This window comes from Nothoprocta perdicaria, unplaced genomic scaffold, assembly GCF_003342845.1.
Source record: "Nothoprocta perdicaria isolate Ctin4 unplaced genomic scaffold, notPer1 scaffold_1, whole genome shotgun sequence".
Taxonomy (NCBI): domain Eukaryota; kingdom Metazoa; phylum Chordata; class Aves; order Tinamiformes; family Tinamidae; genus Nothoprocta; species Nothoprocta perdicaria.
This window is the reverse complement of record NW_020454093.1, coordinates 11,973,661-11,998,691: the sequence shown is the minus strand read 5'-3', so window position 1 is coordinate 11,998,691 and position 25,031 is coordinate 11,973,661. Positions and strand designations below refer to the sequence as shown.

Genomic DNA, 25,031 nt, shown 5'->3' with positions numbered 1-25,031 from the left:
CACAGGCAGTCCGCATTTGGCTTACATAGACCTCAACTAAATAATGCTTTAAAACATCTTTACCTGTCTCCATGCTTATTGCATTGCTAAGTGGAGAGGGGAAAATATCTGGCTTGCAACAAGTGGAAATATTAACAGGAAAGCTAGAAATTATGGAGCTTACCAGATATTGATTTTAATAATTTTTTTTAGGTCTGAGCCTTTATAAAATTTTATACAATACATCTTTTAGATGGCTTTGTTTGTAGCTGGCTAAAAGGCAGAACCTTGTTTGGAACCTTGACTTCAGCAAGGCATTTGACATKGTCTTCCACAGCATCCTCACAAGCAAGCTCAGGAAATGCTGAATAGATGAGTGGAGGAGGAGATGAGTGGAGGATTGAGAAGTGGCTGAATGGCAGAGCTCAGAGGGTTGATCAGTGGTGCAAAGTCAACCAGAGGCCTGTAGCTAGCACTGTTCCCTGGGGTCAATACTGGGGTCAATACTGGGGTCAACACTTGGTCTAGTACTGTTCAATTTATTCACCAGTGACCTGGCTGAAGCAACAGGGTGCACCCTTGGCAAGTTTGCTGATACAAAACTGGGAGCAGAGGCTGATGCACCATAGGACAGTGTTGCCATTCAGAGGGACCTGGACAGACTGGAGAGATGAGCATCCTATTAAATTTTGATATACTTTCTATTTTCGTAGAAGAAAGTTAAATTTTACCTTGAAATCTCAAAGACATTCCTAGATACATTCCCAGTCTAGTCTTCTCTTTTTCTGGGTCTGTTATTTAGAAAGCTGTTGTCTATCATTGCACAGTTAATATGAATGTAATAATGGTTCARTGGTTTCACTTCTGATACCCAGATAAGCAATTTTTCAGCGTGGACATTCACATCATGTTCCATTTCAAGTTATATCTTACAGCACCCTACATACTATGCAATGGGATAAACAAACAAAAACAACCAGCTACTCAAATTCCTCAGATTGGACAATGAAAAATTAAGTGTGAGCATCCAGGAAAGGTGTCAAACAAGCGACAAATGGAGCTTGTTTACCACACGCTTAGAAAAAAGAGACTACTCTTACTACTTATGAAACATATGCCTGGTCATCTTGATAATGGAAAAATAAACAACAAACATAACTCATAAAAGCTGGGGTGTGCAGATTTTATCCAACTGAAAGTACAGTGGCAAAATGCAAGGAAACCAAGCTGATCCTGCAAACTCTTCCATAGCCATGAGAATTATCAAAGTGACCCTAATAGGGATGTGATATAAATAACAATGACCCTTTAAAATGTACATGTACTGTAATTTACACAATGTGTAAAAGGCTGTACTCATTCTGAGGACCAAAATCTCATTTGATGCAAGACCATATGTGCATTAATTCCCAAGGGTCAACTTGTACCAACGAATACTTTTATTTTCAAACATGCCCAGTGTGCTAAAATACTGTTTTCTCAGCACATTATTCTCTTCGAACCAACTTTCTCACCTGTGTAAAAGGGGAGAGAGCGACACAGATTATCACTAAAAGAGAATAATAGCTCCACTTCAGGTGATTCTTTAGAAAACTCACTCTTTCCAAGTTCACAGTTGTTGTTGTCTTCGCAGAAGAGCTAGCCATCAAAYAGCAGCTAATTGCTATTTACAGGCATTATTATATCAACAACAGCTTAGCCTGTTTCAGCTAATTTGTAGAATTCAGCTCTCCTTCCACTCACTCTCCCCAAGAACAGTACTAAATATAAACTCAGTTTAATACTACTCTGCCAAAATTTAATAATTTCATTAACTGGACTACCTAACAGTCTTTTATTACACAAYACACTAGATGATATAAACATAATTTTTGGCATATGTGCATTTTAATTCAAAAATTGAGTTGAACAGCACGATGCAACATTTGGCAAATGACAATCTTATCTTGGCTTTTGTCGTAATAATGTCTAAACAAAAGTAGACATTTACTGGCAAAAGCAAACAGCAGAACTCATGACTTTTCCTTTTCACAATTCACAGTATCATGCTGGCATTTGTTATACATTTCTAAGCACATTTTGACAGCTAAAAATGTCCCACATCATATCTCAATGTAATGACTATTTTACATTATATTTTTGTATCTAATCCACTTWAAAAAATGATGATCCAATTATTTTTGGTACAAAAGGATTCTTTAAAAATTCTAATAATTAAATCTAGCAACCTGGAGAATTCCTTGAGTGTCCTATGACTTTTTTTTTCTGTGATGTCATATAGGCAAATTCAAGACAGCTCCTATGCAAGCAGTGTCCAAGTTGCTTCAAACTTAGCAGCCATATCAAACAGATTTAAAAGATTATTGAGCTGCTGCTCTGAAGAAGCAGGAATGAGGTGAGACAGAAGTGAATTGCCACACTTTGAGCTCACTGGCTGACCTTTGAACCCTTCCCCAACTTGTTCCTCCAAAGCTTAAAGCTGCCTCTTCTTTTTAAGAAAAACAAAGAAAGAAAATGGTGTTAGAATGCAAGAAAATGCCTTGAGATGGAGTAATAGAAGTGAGCAGGTACTTGCACATTCATTTCTCTGTCTTATACAAGAGATAACTGATTTCACTGGAGTTTGCATTGAATTGTTGAATAAAACAATCTTGAGTGAGATGCGATTTTTTTATCTGAAAAGCTCAAATTTCTGTTTTTAAACTGATACCTAAAGTGATTTTATTCGAAGTAGGCAATGTTGTATCAGTGTGTTCTCACTGCACTCTTAATACATTTATTTAATCAGTTTTAGTGTTTTCCTATACAAGTTAGTTTCTCAGTTGATGTGAAATTTTCATGGAACAACAGAAAATAAGCAATCGTGAAACTAGCAAAATGTAATCACAGAATGTCAAAAACTGATGATAAGAACAGGACGTGCAGGTGTTCTACCAATGTTAATTCAAATGTTAATTCATGCACAGTATGTGGAGGTGACAAACTTATTTGTATGCAGAACTGACTCATCAAAGTACAGATGCATGTGTGACAGCTTCAAAACGCAAGCACACAGAGCTGAAGATGGGCTACTGCAATTCTGCTTTGCTAATGATAGTAATGCCAGATTGTTTATATAGTGTGCAGAGAGTGGCAACTGATGTGGATAGTACTGGAAACTTTCAGGTGTAATTAACCTTTGTAGCCTCTTAATGCAGTTGCACCTATAATCCACAGTTCCGTATCAGAGAAGAGCGAAGAGCTTGTTCAGGCCCAATTGCAACATTTCACAGAGAAGTCACTGATTAAAGCCAGACATGGAGACAGTAAAAGAAAAGGAAAAAAAAAATGTCATGTGGTGCCCATTATCTCCATATATCAGCTGCAATGGTCCACACTTCTATGACATCCTGAAGCATCAGGGAAGTGCTAAGAACAGGTTTGGTTGATATATCTATCTTAGAATGTCAAGAACAAGTGAAATCATACCTAATGGCTTCAYGAAATACTGTATTGGAAAGATCTGTCACAATATGAAGTAAAAACAAACAAACCACCAACACATCCTCCTCAACACAGAAGCAAGAGATCAGTACAGATTATGTCAAATGCAAATACATAGAAACATGAAGTACATTGTTTCCTAAAGGGATGTTTTTAATACACATGCGTGTGTACCACAGAAAATAGACAACTTCATGAAATAAAGTCCTGGTTCCTCAGCTTGCACTGTATCCAGAAAAAAAAAAAAAAAAGAAAAGAAAAAAGAAAAAAAAGACAGTTGTTTTGCTTCTCCTGAAAAAAAAGTGAGAGGAGGCAATGCTTTCACTTGTGAATAAGCCTATTCCCTGAGGCTTAGCCTTAAATCATTGGTAGCCGTAAGGGATAAGGCTAAGGAAGTAAAGGTGCAAGTCTCACGGTTTCCTTCTGCATGTGACAACGACACATGAATTTCTACATGGAAAGCAACAATTCTGTGTGAGCATTAAGCCAGTACTTGTATCTCTCCTGATTCTCTGGGATCTCTATTTGATCATCATCTGTTAGAGATGATGCTCCTAAGGATGGAAGCTACCACAGCACTGGCTGGAACTGCCTGTTCCTGCAGCTATATGGACATGAGCACCAYGGACCTCGAGGAGCAATCTGGACATCTCACAGGCTGCTTGCTGCACACAGGCCTGTGGGAAATAGCATCCTCATCCTTGGTGTTCACCATGATGTCAGTGAAGAAGTTSGTTATCCGGCAAATAACACCACCACTCTCTTCTGAGCATTCATCTCCTTACTGTCCAATGTCTTTCTTGTTTAGAAATTTGTAACTATATATTGAATTTGCATGGGAGCTTTCTGACCAAGCATTATTTCAATCAAAAAATCACAAAATTCTTTTTTTACTGTAAAAAAGCAAACTTTGAATTTCATATCTATAAATTATAACAAAATAATTATTACTCAAAAAGAAACATAGATATAAAAAATGAATGAAAAGAAAATATGAAAATAAAAATAGAAACATTTTATTTCTAATTTAAGTTAATACAGCAAAAATATTTAAATACTGGCAGTTTTCATTATCTGTTTCTAAATGATTTCAACAAAACACCATGTTTAATCTAAAACCRAATTCTTTTGGACTATAATTTTGTAAAAAAAGTTTGTTTTAATATTCCATATCACTCAAAATGGAAAATGCTAAAAACTGCCATAAACTAATACATTAATTTCAAATTTTGGGAGAAGCCKCAGATACCACATCAATGAGAACGGTACCTTATGCAGTAAATTGTTTCAGTTCACCTTTCCTGTATCAATTGTATTCTGACTATCGCTCTTCATAGAGTACTTCTATTTTTCAGCCCTCTGAGCTGTTAAATATACTGTAAACAAGTACCATTTCCACAGACCACATTTCCTTTAATTATTGGGCAGCCTTTGCCAAGTGACAGATGTAGGGTTAGCTCGTGGGGTTTCTTGGTTTTGACAATCTTGCAATTCTCCTTATGAGGCATTTCCTCTAGAGGTGGGAAATTATTATTGTCGGTACTGAGCACCGAGGGCAGAACCTCACCTGGAACACGGTGTGCAATTCTGGTTACATATGTTTGAGACCAACTGTACAGAAGTGCTCTACAAAGACACGAGATGAAGGCATTATGTTACAAGAGAAGGTCATGCCTACACAGAACCACCCAGGGCTGGAAAATCCTGAGAAAATATTTTAAAATAAGCTACCCCAGGAAAGACAAAAGCTTGAGTATGGAAAACAAGACAGCTATGTTTACTGGGTGCTGCACTGAAATGAATATGCTCCAAGAAAACACCCAGTTTAGAGGCCTGTGAGCAACATTGCTTCCTGGCCAGAAGCAGCAGGAAGCTGGTGAGACTAGGTCTCAGCACACACTCCTCCTCTCTTCAGCAATGAACTTGGCACATTAATCTTAGCAGAGGGAAAAACAGGGATATTCCTGCTTCCCATGTGGGAATTGTGGAGGGGAATGATGAGACAGTGCTAATAGATAATGTTAGCATGAGAACAAGAGGAGTGTGCTGGCTGTGCATGTATGTTGACCAAAAATGAGGAGAACTTGCAGTTTTAGAGGAGTGAGATTCTGGAACAGCCCTGAGTTTAGAAGCAACATGAGCAGAACCTTCCTTGTATTAATTGAACATGACAAATTTCTGAACAAATCTCTAAGATCCCAGAACTTGTGGTAACAAGGGCTAGACTGTGATATGCAGTCTGTCTGTCTGTCTGTCTGTCACCTTTAAAGTGATCCAGAAAAGATGATGTAAAAAAAAAAAAGGCAAAAAAGAGAGCTAGATTTTTATAAGCTCACAAGTTCATATGTTCATAAGTTCATTGCTTACATATTATATGGTTTGCAGGACTTCCCTGTTCTAGACAAGGGTCACAAGCTTCCTTGCCTAACTACAATTCTGGACAATTGTAGGTAGGAAAGGCCATCTGGAAGGTATCTGTGGATGAGGCAGCAATCTGGAGGTAAATACAGTTGATAGCATGTGGAGACTGTTGTTTCATAGAAACTCTTGCAGATATCCAGTAGGAATGGTTCCAGTATTAGGAGTTTAGCTTTGAAGTTCATGCAGATGAAGAAAAGAGAGAGATTTTAAGGTAGTTGCAGGGCACAAAAGATGAGGAGCTTATCGTGTGAATTCAGAGTATTACTGCCTTCCCACCAGTTATTCTGAAGCTTTCAGTACAAAGAATTCTTTTTTAATTTCCTTTTCCTCTTTATCCCATGACTGACCTTTCTCTTTGGCTACTTCAACTGTTTGTAAAGCTGACATCTGCAGCCTTTTCCATGACTGGCACAACCCATAAAATCAACTGGTATTTTCTCCTGGACTAGGTTCTAAGGTGGTATTATTACTTTTATAAGGTGATGAAATGATACTCTTGATAGAAATTGAAATCACAGTGTGAAAAAATTGGCTACTTTATATTGCCAATTTGAAAGAAATGAGGAATGCAAAACCAAGATCCTGGACTGCTGCACTTATGCATAGGGCCAAAACTCCATTCTCTCTTTTCAAAGAGTCTGTAATCTCGTGATGTTATATCAAGCAGCATTCCTCTTAGCAGAGTTATTCTTTTTTTTTTTTTTTTTTTTTTTTTTCCTTCTCTGGCATCCTGCACCCTGTTATGAATTGCAATTAAGGAAGAAAAATATTTTATAATACACATTAGATGACTTTATATTCTACAGGATAATACCAGTCAAAGGCAGTACCAGATTATTTTAGAAAATGGAATGATTAGATTTGAAAAAAATTCCTTACTTAGACCATAGATATGATCTGGTAGCAGTATCCCTAGAAACTTTTATGTCTGGTTTACTAAGAAATCCAGAAAATCAAACATTCATTTCAGCAGGAATGAAGACATCCTTTCCTGTGCTGGCAGGAAAACCTCCTGTCTCCAGCTGCTCATCACCGTCCCCAGATGGAGCTAAGCTGTTCTCTAAACATTCCTGTGTACACTTGCTTTAGATAAAATCAGCCAAGATGGTTGAGAACTCTCCTTTAAGCCAGTAAAGCTAAACTGGCTTACTGAGCCAGTTATGGAAAGCTCACATGAACTGCTGAGACATGCTGGTCTCTAGCAGAGCTCTGGAGCAGATCTCTTCCCCCAGTACACCTGCTTCTATTAGAAGTGGTCGACAGCCTTAGATTTCCAGGTGCTTTTGTAAATAACCACTTGACTCCCATGATCTCAGTATTCTCTTCCATTTTGTTTTTGATTACAGATCTGTTTCTCATGACTTTCTCTGCACAATCATCTTTTCTTCCCACGTGAATACGTTTTCCTTCTTTCCTAAACACTAATTCCTCCATAAACTCTTAAAAAAGAGAGAGGGAACTAATTAATATTACTAATTCAGAATCCATTTGCAAAATGTGTGTGTTTTCAGACTGTGCATTCTCTAAAGCACCGATTGAGCTGAACAAGCTCAATTCCATCATACTCGTCCCAAGGACAGATGATGGGTTACAAATAGCTCCTTGCAAAGAACATTTCATTTTCAAATTTTCTTGTCTCCATTGGTTCAAATGTGTTCTTACAAACACGATCTGCTTCTGCCTTTCATGCATTTGTCATTTGGACAGAATGACCTATTACAGAATCACACAACGGTTAAGCTTGGAAGGGACCTCTAGAGATCATCTAGTCCAACGTCCCTGCTCAAGCAGGGACACCTAGAACAGATGGTACAGGGTGGCATCCAGGTGGGTTTTGAAGACCTCCAGAGAAGGAGATCTTCAGGATCAGGATTACCTCAGAAGGAGGATAACCTGTTTTCAATCACTTCTGTTAATACTTCTGTAAGTTCAATTTAACGTCATACACATATGTATGTGTATGCAGGAGACATACTCTGTCATATAAACTAAGCAGAATAACACCTTACACTTCCATTCTCATTTCTACTAAAAAAAAAGCATGTCATTGATGTACTATAACACAAAATAGGAAATGGAGAAGATTCGTCAAGGATTTATTTTTGTGTAGCTGTAACATATTGTTGGTTTTTTTTTTTCTGTTACTATGGAACATTTTACTGCTACCTGTCAAAAGTAAACATTCAGTTAKTGATCTAAGCACAGAAGTATCACCATGGTAAAACAGTGTGTTGGCCTAACATAGGACWTTGTGGTACTCTTGTTATAAAGACCTCTCATCCAGTTGAAAAGGTCACCTTACCATATCAGTTATTTTTGTTTGGAGGATTTTTAACTTTTTGCTCCTAATGGAAGCCAATTAGAATAATGAGGGCAAGAGGTTAGACATACATCTGGTCTCTCTGTTTACCATAGAAGTTTATCTTTTGCATGTTGCTGACAATAATTTGGAACGGGGGGCATAAGAGAAGAGAAAAACATTTCCCCACCCTAACACTTGCATATTTTTTCATGAAAATGGCAACCTCCATTTCTTATTTGACATATGAAACAGCTCGGCCATAAAAACCTGTGTTTTTCAGCATTGTGTTTAATTTTTGGAGCCAAGAAAAAGAGGTGAAGAAAGAAGACAGCTCTAACTTGGGCTGACACTGTTTAAAAACTAGACTATGGCAGGCATGGCTCTCATTATATTTAAGTGAATTAGTCTGTTTCCTTTAAAAAAGGGAGKAGGTTAAAAAAAAAAGAGAGAGATTAACAAGCCACCAAGGGCCTGCTGTAAGAATTTGACACTTTTAGTGGCTTGTGACATATGACTTGTGAGTATCAGCTCTCCTTCAAAATCAGAAAACAAATCTACCATTTGGATGAGGAATGAAAAAAAACAACAAAAACAAAACCCCACCTCCACCTCCGCTGCCACAAGGTCATGCTAAGTAGAATTCATAATAAAGCTATTTACTGGAACAGAAGAATGAGATAACTTTAACCAACTTAACTTTGGGATTATCACTAGATGTCCAGAAGTCTCTGCAACATTTGTCATCCTTTACTGGGTGGATAAAAGCATATGCTAAGGCATGTATCAAATGGACTCAAATAATAGAATAATATTCAAATAATGGAATAATATTACAAATTTCAACTTATTCTCAAGATATTACAAGAGATTTTATATCATATGCTGGATAGAGAAAACCCTCAGAGAGGTTCTTACAGCAATAACCACACAAGGATTACAACTGAAAAGACAAACTTATTTAGCAGTTATTAGGACTTTATAGATCCTTTGGAAAATTTCCTCATATAGGAAGAACACTGGTTGCACGGTCCTGCTAGCTATTCATGCATTACTGGTACATTTTGGCGAGTGTGTGACAGGAGTTCTCCATGCAGAATTTAAATAGTTTGGGACACAAAATACATTTATAAACAGAGAGGCTACACATAGCTAGATGCCTTTTCCTGACTGACTACTGTGAAAGGCAGAAAGCGTGATCCAGTTAGTGGGTTTACCGTGAAACGTTTCTTATAATGATTTGATGCCATGCACTGGGGGAAAGAATCTGAAACTATAATTTCAAAATGTTTAGTTGAAAAGCTAACACACAAATATTATTCAAATAACAAAAATATGTCCCCATTCCCATTATGCACTTAATGAAAAGTGCCCGGCATTCTCAGCAGTAACATCCTGTATTAACCACGAGTAATGTATTAACAAAGAGTAATGAGATATTCTTATTTACTTATTTCCTACTCATTGTTAGAAGATATTTTTTGAATCTGCACTTGTGTGTGAGCACAGGTATTCATACACTTACAGCTGGGGCTCTTCTTTTGCAGGGCTTTAAACTGTGATTAAGGATTGGAGGTCTTTGGAAAAGACAGCCAAGCTAACACTTCCTCCATTAACAAAGCTTCTTTTTTTTTTTTCATTATTGAATTAAATAATTCAGACAGCCATAAAGATCTTTCTAAATATAAACACCATGGGGTTATTTATATATTTGTTTCATTTAGGAACAGGAGTTACTGCAATTCAATCTGCTTGAAAGGCTGGATCAGGCTTTGTGATGCCCATAGCACAATTGAAAGCCAAAATGTTACATCTTGCTGACCCTTATCATCTATTGTGTGCATTTATTAAATCAGCAAAACCAAAAGGAAAAGACTTCCACATAGAGATTATTATAGATATTTTACAATAGTGCTTGTCTCCAAATCCTCATCTTTGCAAAATGTTTCCTGTTTCATAAGCAGAATCAGCTGCAAGCAGCGTCCACAAATGCATGTGTGGCAGAGCTGAAGGAATAAAGCAAGCATGGTGAATTTTGAGCAAATCTGGATAATGCTTTGAGGAATTATTTGGTGTGTGGTCTGAGGCAAGAAGCCGCAGAGAGGCGGAAGTTAATCTTATGTACTCCCCAGCTGCAGATATGTCTTTTTCAGAGCAGACTGCAGCAGGAGACACAGAAGAAATGACCAAGAGACCAGATTAATACCACATGAGCCAAGTGTCAGCCTCATTATATGTGTTTTCACTAAAGTTGAAAAGACTTTAACTTGGATGGCTGTCATTTCAAAGAGAAGTTGTGACATGTAAAAGTAACTGCAGTAAATTAAACAGAAAGAATAATGCTTGTGACACCAAAAGGGAAGTACCAAAAATGAAAAAAAAAAAAAAGTAGAAAAAGGAATTAAAAAAACCAAACAAATAATTCCAGTAGCTAAACTATAACACATATATAGCATTTCAGGGAAGTGAAGGCTGCCCCCAAAATGTATAATAGTATTAAATGCTTAAAATATTATGCAGAAATCATGTTCAAATTCCTATAAATGAAAGGCATAGAGGTTAAAAGAAAGAGGAATGTCATCTATATTTTAACTGTTTTAATAGTAACCATGCAAATGGCACAGCTTCTTGACATAAAACATCTAATGCCTTTTAAGTTTAACCAAGTTGGACATCACTTGTGTTTATAATGGTCTTTTAGCACAACCAGATCTAGAGTTCAGTTTGACAGTGAGACTGAGTCAGTTAGCCCCAACATCCACACTACTTGGTCAGGAGGTATTTTCCTGTTAATTCCTGCATTATGCTGAGCAGCACCTTTGTTGAATAATCTTGACAGTGTGCTTGCAGTGGAAGCTGTAGAATACCTTTTCTTGTAGAACCTTGTTGAATCTTGTAAGATTTTGCTGGTTAGAGGTCAAACTGCTAAGTCTGTCAGAGTTAAGAAGGAGCTAACTTCCATGCATCTTCCCCATAAAGAGGAYAAAACTACCCTTGCTATGCCTTATATCCAAACCTTATTGTAAAAGGAAAACAATTACCTTAGGATGGACTTTTTTTCTGGCACTCATCACAATGTTATGGCATGTTTCACAAATAATTTGTATTCATAACTTCCTTGCTAATGTAGGAAGCATTGTTATCCTGATTTTATACACAGCAAGGAGCCAAAGAGAGATTGAAGTCAAATAGATCTATGATTTTGGGGGGTACAGTGGATAACAAACATATATAGGACCTGATGTTTCACCTAATACTTAATGGCACTTCATGTGCTCAGAGTTTAGTTCCCACAGACTATCCTTGTGCCAAATTGTTCAGTCTTTTCCCTCTTCCTCTGAAATAGGCAGATTCTTCTGCTGTGTTGCTATACCATCAGCAGGAGAAGAACTGAGGAGTTAAAAAATCTTGTCTCCCAGTCCTTCTATGCTCTGGGAATCTTCTTCACAGCTTTATTTATACATGTTCCCAGGTTATTCATTATTCTAGCCCTTATGCATTTGAGCCTGTTTTGCTAAAAAAAAAAATCCATCAAAGTCTCCATAGGTCTTTTAAAAGTTTAATTAAAAATACTTCTACAAAAATGCTGGTGTTGGGCCTTTTCATTCTCAATGCTTTTAGTTGCAAGCTTAAAGGAGCAGCTGTTCTGTAGGGTATAGTGTCTAGCTGGCATGCATTTCCTTATCAATGCACTATAATAAGGTATTTAACACACGTTTTTAAAATGATTTTAGTAACGGTAAATTCAGTAAGTGTTTTAAACCATGCATTGCCCTAAGAAGTGAGTTACTGCTTACGTGGACTCATGACTCTATGGAAGCAGAGGTGATGCTTCTATGTGAATCAATCTAAGAGAGAGACTTGAACAGAAAATATTACTGTTTGCAATATATGTGCTTCCAAAATACATGCTTTCACACAGTGTCTTCACCTGAAGACCACCTTCTTCACAGAAGAAGCTGAAGCAATTTATCATTTCTTTCCATGTCTTACACGCTACTCATTGCCCTTGGTCACCACCCATGAAAACTGGCCGTTTAAGGAGCTTGCAATGGTTTTCATGCCTAGTTGCACTCCAGTCATCCATTCAAGCCCAGCTCATGTTAAATTTCTGTTCTAATTTACTACTTTAGGACTAAGGCTCAGTTGTACCTTAGCTCAGCCCCTGGCCAAATAGTCTGCCATTGACCCAGATTCTCCAGATTTGGTAGCACCAAAACCATCTCGAGTGAGGCTGCCTTCTCAGAAAATGAACTTGAAGCATATGACCTTGAAGCAGAGAACCAAAAAGTGGCCATAACTCAGCTTATCTCTGCTTCTTCTTCGCATACTGCTGTCGCTTTTCAGCGCTGGGTTATCTGTGAATAGACGATAGAATTAATTTTCTGTATTGTAATGATAGGAATTAGCATTCACACAAAGGAAAGATGTCCTGTCATTAGGATGTAAGACACATGCACTGTTCTGTTTTGTCTAAGACAGAGGAGAAAAATGCAGTGAAAACAGATGGGGATGAATTTCAGGTGAAGTTTTTTTCATACTTTTCCCACTTCCAAAAGACAGATGCCATCAGTACTACAAAACAGAGGATACTTCCTCAAGCTTTTGTTATTTTGTTGTTGCTGTTTGCTTCCCATAACATATTTGCTAAATGCAGTGAAAAATTAAAAATTAAAAGCTTTTTTTTTCTTCTTTAGCACTTGTGGCTTTGCTTGTGGCTGCGTATATAGCTTATTACTTCCAGAGGCAAGTGCCCCTACTTTTCAGCTTGCAAGTAGTCAGCACTGACTTTGACACAAGAAACAAGGCATGGTATTAAGCCTCCTGGAGAGCAAGATAAAGTGGAGAAGCCCAGAGCACAGAGCAAGAACTACCTATAGAACAGGTAGAATGAAGGTAGAACAAAGCTGGGGTGGGGGGACACACATGACTGTGCCCCAACACCGATTACATACTCCCAGGCAAAAGTACCTTAATGAATCTGTGGCTTCATACATTCAGGCTGTGATCAAGCTGAGGATACAGTCAGATGAATTCAACATCACTCGCAGCTGACTGCTGCCCAAAGGGTAGGCCCTGCTCCCCATCTTGCCACTTCTCTCCCACTTCTGACACATGCTGCCCCTATTTCTTTCTTGTCGTGCTTTCTAGTGTTGCTCTGGCTCTCATCATGCTGCCCAGACCCTTCCTCTAATGCGGGAATGGTATCGTTCATTCATCCCCAACCCCTTCATTCCAATTAAGTAACATCCTGAATGCTTCCAAAACGCTTCAGCTGCCTTTCCCCAACTCCCACGTACACTGACTGCAGCTGCACAGATGTGCAGTGGGAACCTAAAAGCAATCTTCTGTTTCCTTTATTGCTGTGCTATCTTTTGAACCTTTGATATCAGTAGCAGAAGGAGGAAGAGCAACCGGACTCCTCAGGCCCCCCATTTTCACCTCTGCTCCTCATGTAGGAGGAGTCAGGAACTGCAAAAACCAACCACGTCTATTATCTTTAACATATGTTTTTCACCATGAAAGAAGTAGGCATCATATTGCTCTACTAAATCAAGGTTTATGAAAGATCTGATCTTTGTTTTTATATAAAATTCATGAGCATTCATGTTTCTACTATCCGTAGCCTTTTCCTCTCTTGCACAACATCAGAAACTGCGTAAGGGGGGAGGGAGAAAAGGAATGAGACTTTTTGCTCTAAGTTTCAGCATTTCCTTTTTCTTAAAAAGTCAGCCCCAATGCGTGTGAAAATTCCTCTTTAACTGTAGAAGATATACACTACTGACAGATTATTTAGAGGTAAATGTGAAAGGGGACAGGCTAATAATTCTTTAGACTGACTATAAAATAGGAGAATGCTTTACAGCTGACACTGTGAGTATATCAACCCAGTAATTGGATGCACGTGTTAGTAGCAGTAAAAAGGCACTGTCCAGTTGTCCACCTTACATGGGAATCTACTTTGAGTGTATTCTATGATTTACTGTTGCAATTAGAACTGAATGTTCAAAGAAAGAACACAAGTAACCTAATTTAAAAGCAACGAGTGCCTTTAAAGCCATTATTTAGCAGGCGATTTGGCTCACTTGTAACTATTTCTTCTCCCTGAAACTTCCATTTGTTGCACTGTACTCATGAAGTAGTACAATCAGCTTTAATAATCCATTCAGCTAATGAATTCAGTTTTAATATCCATCCAGTGATTAAAGAGCAAGTCACTTTCTCTTCAGTCTTCCCCTGGAAGATTTTGATTTTCTTCATAAACACGGAGAGCTTTCCCAGGCTGACTTTTGCAAGCCATCATATAACAGTGTTTCCTGTCTCATTTTTACAACGTTGTAACTAACAGAGATGTTTTACAACACGTTGGCACTCGCAACAAAAGCGATTAATACTCTTAATAAAGGATCTTTCCAAAGCACAGAACTAATGGTTCTAAGTACCATCAACTAAGTTTTTGTGTTCAAAGCAGCTGAGCAATTAAAGGCTGTGGATATTAAAGTATTTCATCAAAATAAGTGCAAAAGAAGGAAAMTCATTTTGTTAGGTCATGCAGTTGCGCTAATGCTACTAGTCCAAATACCAGCCACGAAATGTTCACGKGCTCATGTTACTAAACCCATCTTCCATTTTTGATGTTTAATTTTCTTAGCCTGAATCAAGCAAATCTTACTTTTCCATGCAGTCTTATCAAGTTGATTCTGGTCATTAATGCTGATGAGTGTTGGAACTATTTCTTTGTAGTTGTCCTGTTTGAAGTGGCAAAAGGATCACTAGAAGATAAAACCTAAAATATTATGATAAAGTATTTCAGTGTCTGTTGGTAGCTATAAGGAATGGTCGTCACTATACGCAAAGGCAGCAAGTATTCAGTATGTGCAAACTGGAATTTCAACTCTATGCTATTTTGGGGAGGAAAAGACTGTAATAGCTTGATTCACAAAGCTCTTCAGAAAACTGAGAAAACAGATTAACAAAAACAGTCCATAAAGAGATCATTATAACAAATCCCACGTTGACTGAATTGTTTCTCTGCTTTGTTGACACCATTTCTATCATCCCAAGAATTAAGCTTATGAATAAAAATACAGCATTGTTTACAAGGATGTTTTTCCTATTAAGAACCCTCCTTGTGTGGCTGTATTTTTTATGTAGAGAAAAAGTCAGGAATCCTCCATACAAGGGGCTTTTGCGCTATTCATACAGATACCTGCTGCTTTTAGCTTGAGACACAAACCTTAACAAGATTTGCTCATAGAAGGGCTTTTCCTCTTCCAAAATGAATACTGCCTTGAAGAAATGAGAACTCCCCTATTGCAGAATCTGATCTAACTCCATTTGAAGTGAAAAGGCCCCTATTCACACACAGCTCAAAGACATCTGAAAGTCATCTTAAAATGCCTTATTTCAAAACAGAGGATCTTATCCTACGACTGAATGCATCCAAGATGTTTCAAAACTGTAAGCACATTCTGCAGTGCTCACTTGGCCAACATCAGCTTCAATGGCAGTTTTGACCAAGGCAATACCTGAGTATCGTCCTGTTGCAAGAACAGGCTGGGCATCCATAAGCTTGGTCTTGTTATTCAGAGGTTTTAAGAACAACAAACCTCCAAACGCCCCCTAACTCTTTTTACCTCCCCTCCCTGCTATTTTTTTTTTTTTTGCAAGGGGTTATAAGTTAGATTTATGAAGACAAAAAGACTTCTTACAACTGTGTATTTTGAACAGATTTATGACAGGGCTACAGTATCAGCACACAGGGTCCACGAGGCAGGAATGCAGAAGGGGTAACAGGAGAGTGTCATGTAGACATTAAATAGTACAATTCTTTCCACATTCATAAATCTTACGTGCCTGAGGTGTACACTGTTGGTTATAAATTATGTAACTGAGTTCTGGAGTAAAAAAAAAAAAAAAAAAAGAAAGAAAACACAGGATTCAAAGTGAGAAATCATCTAATCAGCTACATAAGAACATATACACTTCCTATTAAGCCTCCAAGATTCAAATTACTTCACTCAAAGAATATTATTTGCCATTTAAATCTTTTTAATTGGTAACAAAATATAACAGGCTGCTATAGAGAGTAAAACAATGAACTGCCTAGTATGCTGTGAAGAAAATTCCCATATTAATTTACAAACAACAGCTCTTGAAGAGTTGATAACCTCAAACAGCCTATTGAATTAAAGAGTTCAAGAGGAAGAGAATCTCTTTTACCAAATATGCTCATCTATTTTAAGATGCATATCTGAAGTTAACAGAGCTGTCAAGCATTATGAATTTATTACACTGGAGAACATTGCTTATAGGTACAAAGTCAGTCACAGGAAATAACTTCCAAATAGGTGAGAACTTGGGTGTGTACACTGTTAAATCCACACACTACCGATGCAGTTTGAAACCTGGGATTTTGTTTATGTTCAAAAACTGAGTATCAAACTGCTTGTACTTAGTCAAGACATTACCTTTTAGTGACGTTTGTATGTATGCAAACCAACATGCAAATGTATTTATATGTAATGCATGTATGCACACTTAGTAATATACAGCCTAGTAATATTTGTTATTTCTAGCAATTAGAGCAATTACAATAATTTGTTCTATCAAGTTTAGACAAAAACCTTTCTTGCTATAATTCACTATATCGCTAATCCGATCCCACACTCACTAAAGCAAAACCAAGGACTACCAGGGACTCCAGCAGATTCTAAAGCTGTCCATTAAAAATTACACCATTCTCAGGGGATAAGCATGCAGTAGGTTAACTTGTGAAGAGTAGCTAATTATTTCACTCTAGCCGCCCCGGTGAACACTCTTAGATTGCACTGACGATGCCTTTGTACCGTTTGGATTAGTCCACTGTGGATGTTCGGAAAGCCCATTGGCAGCTCTGTGGCTGGTGAAAGCCCCTCTAGCTTTGCTGACACACAAGGAGCTCGTACAGCTGGGGGTCTGGCCCCTTCTTTTCCACCTACGTTGTGTGGAGGTGACACCAGGCAGTGGCTGTGCCGCCATCTACTGTAGGTTTTGCATAGCACTGCAAGCAGACCTTGGTCCGGAGCCTCCAAGAATCATCCCATTAATTCTTCCCGCTAACAGCCAGTCTAATATCGACATAGGTTCCACTCCATAAACATGTACCTAACTGAAGGCCTGATCCTGCCATGCTTGCTCAGGCAGAGCTCCTTCTAAAGACTGCAGGTTGCTGCTGCTAATTGTGCATTACGTATTGTATCACTGTTTCTCTCCTGTAACTGTATTTAAAGTCCATGTACTTCATAGCRCTGTAAGTGGTTGTCTTGTAATTCAGCTAAAAATGTATGTTGACAGAATAACACTCAAAAATAAGTTCAAGTTGTCATGAACCAGCTTATCATATATTGTGTAGCGCAAACCATAACGCCCATTAAACCCAAAGAGATCCACTAGMTTCAGAAAGGCTTTCTAGCCACAAGTAGGGTCAGAACCTGCCTGCTTCCAGTTGCTTCTCCGTTTTTACATATGGTGAAAGCTCCTCTTGGTCATCTCAAATGTCAAGTTATAGCTAATGCTTTTGTAATTAATCTTTGGAGGTTTTCTAGTTTTGTTTTTCCCTGCAAGCATTTGAGTCACCAGAAATCAGCACAGCTGTCCTCATTCACATATACAAATGGACCTATCAAGAACAGGGGCAAGGGACTTCACAGCTGTGGTGCTGAGGTACAAGCTAGTATTGAGTGGTTGCATTTCAAGTGCAAAACTCTATATGTAAGGGATAACAAAACAAACCCTAAACTGTCTAGCATATATCTAGTGACAGATGCACTCCAGCTCTACTAAATTATGCAAGCTCCCCAGTGCTCTGACAGAGCAGTCAGAAGCCACCTCTGCTCCCATTAGCCTATAGGTAGAGTAAGGCTGATGTAATCRCCCCATGCAATCAAGTTGGAAAACATCTGCCAAAGCAAACTTTAATTTAGTGCACATCACATAATATTTATAGAGTAAATCTATGAATGCTCTGTGAGCCATTTTAAAGGCTAGGAACCAAACTGTGTTTTCCGAATGTTTATTCTGACTTTCTCCAACTGTTCCCTTTACTTGACAGTGCTTAACTGGCAGCCAGCCATGAAAGCTGTTGTCTAATTACACAACATATCATAATCTTACCGCCCTACAGATAAGCTTTTACTGCAGCATAAATGGATTTTAAACATTATCATATGAGAAAGAAAATTAATCCCTAAATTAGAATATTTCAAACAAAGTCTTATATGTCAATAGTCATTATTATTTGTTTAGGAAAGTGTGGTTTTGAAAGAGGAACTTATATTAGAGATTAAATGGTCTTTAATGTTAAACAGGCTACAGTTTAGTGGACTGGCKGGCTAACTCTTTATGCCTGGCAGAAATTTGTTCGCGTGTAATTACACGTTTTAGAATATCTTAATGGTACCACATAGTTACATAGAGTCAGTGTAGCAGGGGATTATGGCAGCATTCAGATCCAACAGCTACAGGAGAAGCTACAAAAAGCCAAGACTTTGGGAATCACTCGTAACATTTCAATACAGATATCCGTGAAATTAAGAAGCAGTAGCAGTACTTAAATGGTCTTAGCCTATATCCTTTCACAGAAGACACAATTTCATGCCACAAATTATAATGAATATTAAAGAGCATATCATTGACCTTTCTCCTGCTAGCAAAAACTTAATTGCTTATATTTTGAAGATGTTACACACTGTACTTGATTTACTGAGACAAGTGGAGCTAGCAAGCTGTTTGCTGAGAAGATGGGGCTCCTTTCTCCATTGCACATAAACTTGAGGGCCAGGATACAATTATGTATAATAAAGCCATTGGTTAGTACTTATATGAAAAGAAATACATTCCTTTTCAGTAGATACTCTGCAGATGTTAAAATAACCGTGACATCATCAAGAATGCCAATTTTTCCTGACRCACTGACTAGAAAACTAGGAGAAATACTCATATCCTATAGTTATGGGAGTTGTTCTTGAGTGCAGACTGACAGATTGGGCCTTGGAGGATGTATATGTGCAGTGCAGCTCCTCATGGCAAGATCCTGCAGGATCGTATGCTTGTCCGCAGCTTTACTTACTGAGCYGTTCTGATGGCTACACAGGGCTGCTCAGATGAGTAGCTACTTATCTGAATATCCTGTTGTAGGATGAGCCCCTTATACCCCTTTTCTGCAGTGATTTTCTGAACTGAACAGCTTGCTATTTTCAGAGATGCATACCGCGCTTTCAGAATCCCATTTTAGGGGAATCACACTATCCTGCTCTGTAAATACAAGCAATGTAAGACATGCAGTGCAAAGACCTAGTTAAACACAAATTCATCAGAAGGAAGCCTTCACCATAGCTCTGTTTTTCAAGAAACTGGCTTTCTATGAAAGGTAAAAGTGAGGTGGTAGGATTCAGCTGCTTTGACATCTAAAGCCTTTATAAACATTAAGCGCATGATAAAGTATGAAGCTGCAAGGTGGAGCAAGTGAAATAGTGACATATGATACAGCAGCCCTCTCCTCCCTGTTTGCAAGTGCATATTACGGGTGTTTAATAGAAATACAAGGGAATTAACAGTAATGTTTATCATACAGCATGGCAGCCTGCTAAAGCAGTCCATACTTCACACGTTAGCTAATAGGGAGGGTACTTACATCTCTAGAATCTAGGAGTGTATTTATTCCTAGGTTTATCTGGATTTACAGAAAACAACCCAAGAACCAGAAGAGCAGTTCACCACCAGGGAAGCAASTCAGAGAGCCCACTCAGACACTTGCAGAACAGAGCTCGCTTTTTCAGCACGCTGCTCTAGTGGGATGCAGTCACTTAAGAGTTACAGCGCAATATATTGTGATTTACTACAGTTACTTCCATTTGAGATTGCACAGGCAAGAAAACCAAATAAAGGCTACATTTCTTGCTCTGACAGCCGAAAACACATTACCAGAAGCCCTCTGTTACTAGAGACATAATTAGTACTACCAAAAAAAAAAAAAAAAAAAAAAAAAAGGCACAACAGCCATGGAAACAACCTTACGACTTTTACTTTGAAATTATTTCTTTAAAAGAAAAAAAAAATGACAATGCAATGTGTGTGAGGTCTGTGCGAACCCAAGCCCAGATGTTTCGCATGGGGCGCGCGCTAGTTGGGCGCGCTGCAACGCGAGCGCGCGCCGCGCACGCCCGCCGCGAGCATCGCGGTACCGCGGCGGCCGCGCTCAGCGAGCCGCGCAAACACTCGGCGCAAAAGCAAAGCTATATATAATGAATATACATTTATGTAAATATTTTTTCTTTTTCTTTTCTTTTTTTTTTTTTTTTTTTATTTTCTTAGGGCTTGGGAGGAGGGAGCGCGGAGCTCTTGGGCAGCTCCCAGAGCAGAACGTGCGCGTGGGGCTGAGCCGATGCCTTGTTTTAATAGAGCGTCCTCATCAAGGCGCTTTAATGACAGCGGCTAATTATTTTCAGACCCGGCACACAATGCCCCCCCACGCACACGCTCCGCGCCGCATCCTTGCAAACCTTCCTAATTTGCTGTTCTGCCCGCCGGAGCAGCAAACCGCGCTCGGCGGAGCCGTTTGCAGAAGGGGCGCAGGCGGCGCGATGCGCGGAGCAGCCGCCCCGGCGCCGGGCTCTGCGCGGCTGCCCGCGCGGGTCGGCGCTGCGCGGGGCCCTGCGGAGCGGAGCGGTACTTACTGAAGGGACAGTTCTCCTTCTTGGTGCCGCTGACCTTGCCGTTCTTCTCGATCTTGAGAAAGTACTTGTTGTAAGAGTAGAGCTTCCTCTTGCGCACGTCTCCTTGGAGGTGATTGTAGCTCCGCACGTGTCTCCCCGCACTGGAAGGAGAGGAGAAGGACGAGGGGAAGGAGGAGGATGATGAAGAAGAAGAGTTGGTGGCCTCCGGGGACAGCATGTCCTGGCTGAGGTCATGGCAGGTGACAGGCACGGAAGACACCAAGAGCAGCAGCAGCAAGCAGCAACAAGGCAGGTGGGAAAAGGCTGAGGCACCATTTGTCAGTATCCATTTGCACATTGTACTGAAACTCTGGGCGCTGGAAAATGTCTTATCAAAAGAAACATACTGGAAGGGTAAGACCTGGTAAAAGGCAAGTGGAGAGCCGGTGGTTGCTGCTTCTGGTTAGATCCCTCTGAGCTCTGATCTGGCCTGAAGTAAGTGCACCAACATCCATAACTCAGGGGACAAATCGCCTCAGAAGTTGCTGCCTTTTAATCCTGCGAGTCCTCCCTCAGAAAAAAAGAGCTGTTGGTTTTTTTGGGGGGGTTGCTGTGGTTAATCCTCTTTCCTTCTGCTCTTCCCCACCCCACCCCCCCACATACACACACACTCCCCAACCTGGTTTGAGCCTTCCCAGTAGTTATTTTGTTCTCTTCCTCACTCCTTTCTTCACCATCTTAGATGCAGAAAGGTCTGAAAAATAGATGACAGCAAAGTGAGCAACAGTAACAACAACAATAGCCGGCAGAAGGGGTGCTGGAAGGGATGTTTCGCACACCCCCTTTGCACACACACGCACTCACACTTTGTGGCTTTGCACCTTCTTCTGATCCCCACCCCCTTGCTTTTTTGCAAATCCCAAACCAGTTGCACAACTCGTCCTTTCTCACTGACAACCCCAGAGGAGGCAGTTTCTTTGTTTTGCTTTGAATTCTCCAGAACAGTATTAAAAAAAAAAAAAAAAAAAAAAAAAAATCCGGAGAGGGAGAGAGACAGAGGAGAAAGAGAGAGCGAGGAGAAAAAAAAAAAAAATCCCAACTTGTCTCTCCCCCCTTCCCTTTCCCTTCCTCTCCCTCCCCCTTTTGGTTGTAAACAGGTTGGAAGCTGCAGCCTAAATGTCAGCGATCGCAAGCCCGAGGTGGGACGTGCCTCCGGTGGTCAGCCCCTCCGCGCAGGGGGTCAGCAGCGGCGGGACACGCGAGCCCCCCTTGCAGCTGGATGCCCGCTGCGGAGGGCGCCTCGGGAGCTGCCCCGGCAGCGGCGGCAGCGGCGGCAGCGGCAGCGGCGGCGGCAGCGGCGGCGGCGGCGGCGGCCGCCCCCGCCTCGCCGCTAATTGCGGCGCTGCCACCAGCGCAGCCTCCCGCCGCGCGGGGCTCCCCCTCCCCTCCAGGGAGGGCCCCCCACCCTCAAAAAATAATTTTTTAAAACCTTGTTTTCTAGCTTTGTGTTTTTATTTTAGTTTCTTGGCAGGGAAGTGCTGGAGGGAGCCACCTGGAGCTTGTTCCCTGCCGGACCTCCCCCTTCTCCCCCCGCCGCCGGAGGAGGGGTTGGGTGGAGAGGTTGGAAAGGAGCGTGTGCTGCCGGCAGACCCTGGAAAGGCAGATTATGCGCTGGTCAGGGAGAGTAAAAAGGGAAGAGACATAATTAGCTCCTTTTCCTCCTTCTCTGCCAGCTTCCATGGAGGTCCTTCTCCCTTCTTTAATGAATCACTGATTTCTCGCTTCCGTTGCTGAAATAAAAAGTTCACACTTTAGCCTGCTCTTCCTTTTAAGCCTCTCAAGATTTATTGTGTCTCTTTCCCCACCCTCACCCTCCTTGTCTCGAATGAAATCAGGGCCCTAAATGACCATTTTCTAATTGCTAACATGAGTCATTTACTGAATCAGCGTCCGACTTCAAAGCAAAAGGGGCTTTATTAGAATTGCAAAGGTTTCCTCATAAAATCTGTCTGGTTTGCTGTCTTTTTTTTTTTTTTTTTTTTNNTTTTTTTTTTTTTTTTTTTTTTTTTTTTAACTACTGTAGTTTCCTTTGCCAGAAAGAGACTTTTTTTTTCTATTTTCATGGCTGTTTTAAAGTTTTTGTTTGTTTGTTTTTAAGCTGTTATTTTCATGGTGGGGCATATGTTGTTGTTTTTTCCTTCAGTTCCATCTCACCTAATAGATTTGTCCCATACTGATTGTTATGACAGATTAACATTTCCATCCCAGCAATAAACTGTCAACTTAGCCAGTAATTAACAAGCATCTTCCATATGATGAACTATGCTTTAACGCCATAATAAGGGATCTCTGACTGAGAGGATATGGGCAGCATGTCAGACATTTAAATGTGGGTCAGTGTTTTTAATATTGTAAAATAACGGGTCAGGGATGCAAGTAGGTGAAATGCTGTGCAATGGGAGACTGGAGTCATGGAGAAGGGAAGTGGTGCAGAAACAGAGTGAGTTACTGAATAGRTAAAACCAGAACTTTTCAAAAAGAGAAACCATTTAATAATGCACGTTGGTGGAATGCAATGGAAAACTGCCTAGGCAATTACATCTGGCATTTGGAGTCAATCTTAATTTAAACAACAGAATATGCAGAAAAGGACAAATAGTTCTAAAATTAGGCTGATTCATTAGATTAGGATGTTAAACATATTGTTAACTTCACAACAGAAATTAGAAATGATTTTCTCCAATTATGGTGTTTATTCTGGAAAGAGCTGGCTCTTAAATTTATGTGTTCAGCTTCTGAGGGTGACATTTAAACAGCCTTAAAAATGAAACCATTTAATGTTAGAATCAATATGTTTTATGATGTTGTTTATGGTACTTCAGAGTATTTATTCTGCATGTATTTGCACTGAGTGCAAAGCATTTCATAAAAATTTTTGGTGAATCTGATTTGGGCTTTCCTTTTGTGGCAACTAATAAAAAAGAAATAAAAACAAAATGAAGAGCAAAGCCTTCTCTGTGGTGAATGCTGGACGGGATACRTGTGCGTCTACAAAGCTAATTGCAATGTTTGCTTGCTGTCTAGGTCATGAAGGTACAATATAAGATTTTGGAAACTCTGCTCTTTTGTTATCAACATCTTAAACCATAAATAAATTAAAATTTATTAGATTTATACATTTGAAAAAACCTTTTATATTTGCTCTTTTTTTCCCTCTGTCAAATGCTGGATAACACAGTAAACTGGCATTTTAGGTTTTGTGTATTGACAGGAGAAAACAGCAGTGAGAGCTCAAACAGATACATTTAACCCCTGCTGCTTAAAAAAAAATGCCCCCTTGAATTTACTCTCTTAAAGAGTTGTGCCTGGACCTATTCAAAACAAGCAAGTTTGTGCTTGGTTGTATGAGGTATGAAATTTTGGACGTCTAGTTTTTGTTCTTATTAAATCTGGTCCTGGCAGGTGCAATAATTGGTGCAGTACTTAAAGCTACTACAACACATAGAGTCCTTTTCTATCCCGTGTGATGACAGGGAGGGCATTTACAAAACAGAGTCCAAATGAAAAGCTGACATAGCTTTTTAGATTATATCTCATTCTTTTTTCTACTTTCTGTATAGCCTTTCTTTTATAGCACAGCTGAATCCCTAAATACCCCACTACTCTGTATTGTTAGGTCACCTCTTGGGTTAGCCTGAGAAAGCCTGAGAAAAGTTCCACAGGAAAGATGCACTATTTAACGGAATTCAATCTGTCCCAACAGATTTGAATCACTAACATAAATGTATGAATGTAGATTATATCTCTGTAATGAGGCCTGAATCATTCTCAGTTACTTCAAAGGACTGAAATTCAACCTTCCTTTTTAGCAGCAACAATCAGACCTTAATGGGTTCCTTTATTAATTGTTCGGTTGCTAAGTTTGAAAAGCAGCTACCTTCAGGACAGGTCTTAGACCAGAAATGGTACCTGCTGCTTCTAAAACAGTGTTTCTGTTTTGCCTCTTCTTGTGCTAAGATTTTGTGAGAGCCTTCTGTCATTGCGGCTTACGAATACCGAATAACGCTGACCTGTCTGCACTGAAGTAAACTAAACCATTTCTAAAAAATGTGCAAAGCCTCGAGAATATATTTTAAGGATTCTTTGGGGGCTAT

The 25,031-nt window shown here is 39.5% G+C and overlaps 1 protein-coding gene across 1 annotated transcript in view; it reads right to left on the bottom strand.

Moving 5' to 3' along the window:
• The window catches only part of FGF10 (fibroblast growth factor 10), a 53,883-nt gene extending 32,408 nt beyond the window's left edge, over positions 1–21,475 (bottom strand). The window contains exon 1 of the mRNA XM_026038661.1: positions 20,899–21,475. Within this exon, the coding sequence (XP_025894446.1) occupies positions 20,899–21,235 (337 nt within the window). The 5' untranslated portion in view covers positions 21,236–21,475. The remainder of the gene's footprint in view (positions 1–20,898) is intronic.
• Positions 21,476–25,031: the final 3,556 nt, after the last annotated feature.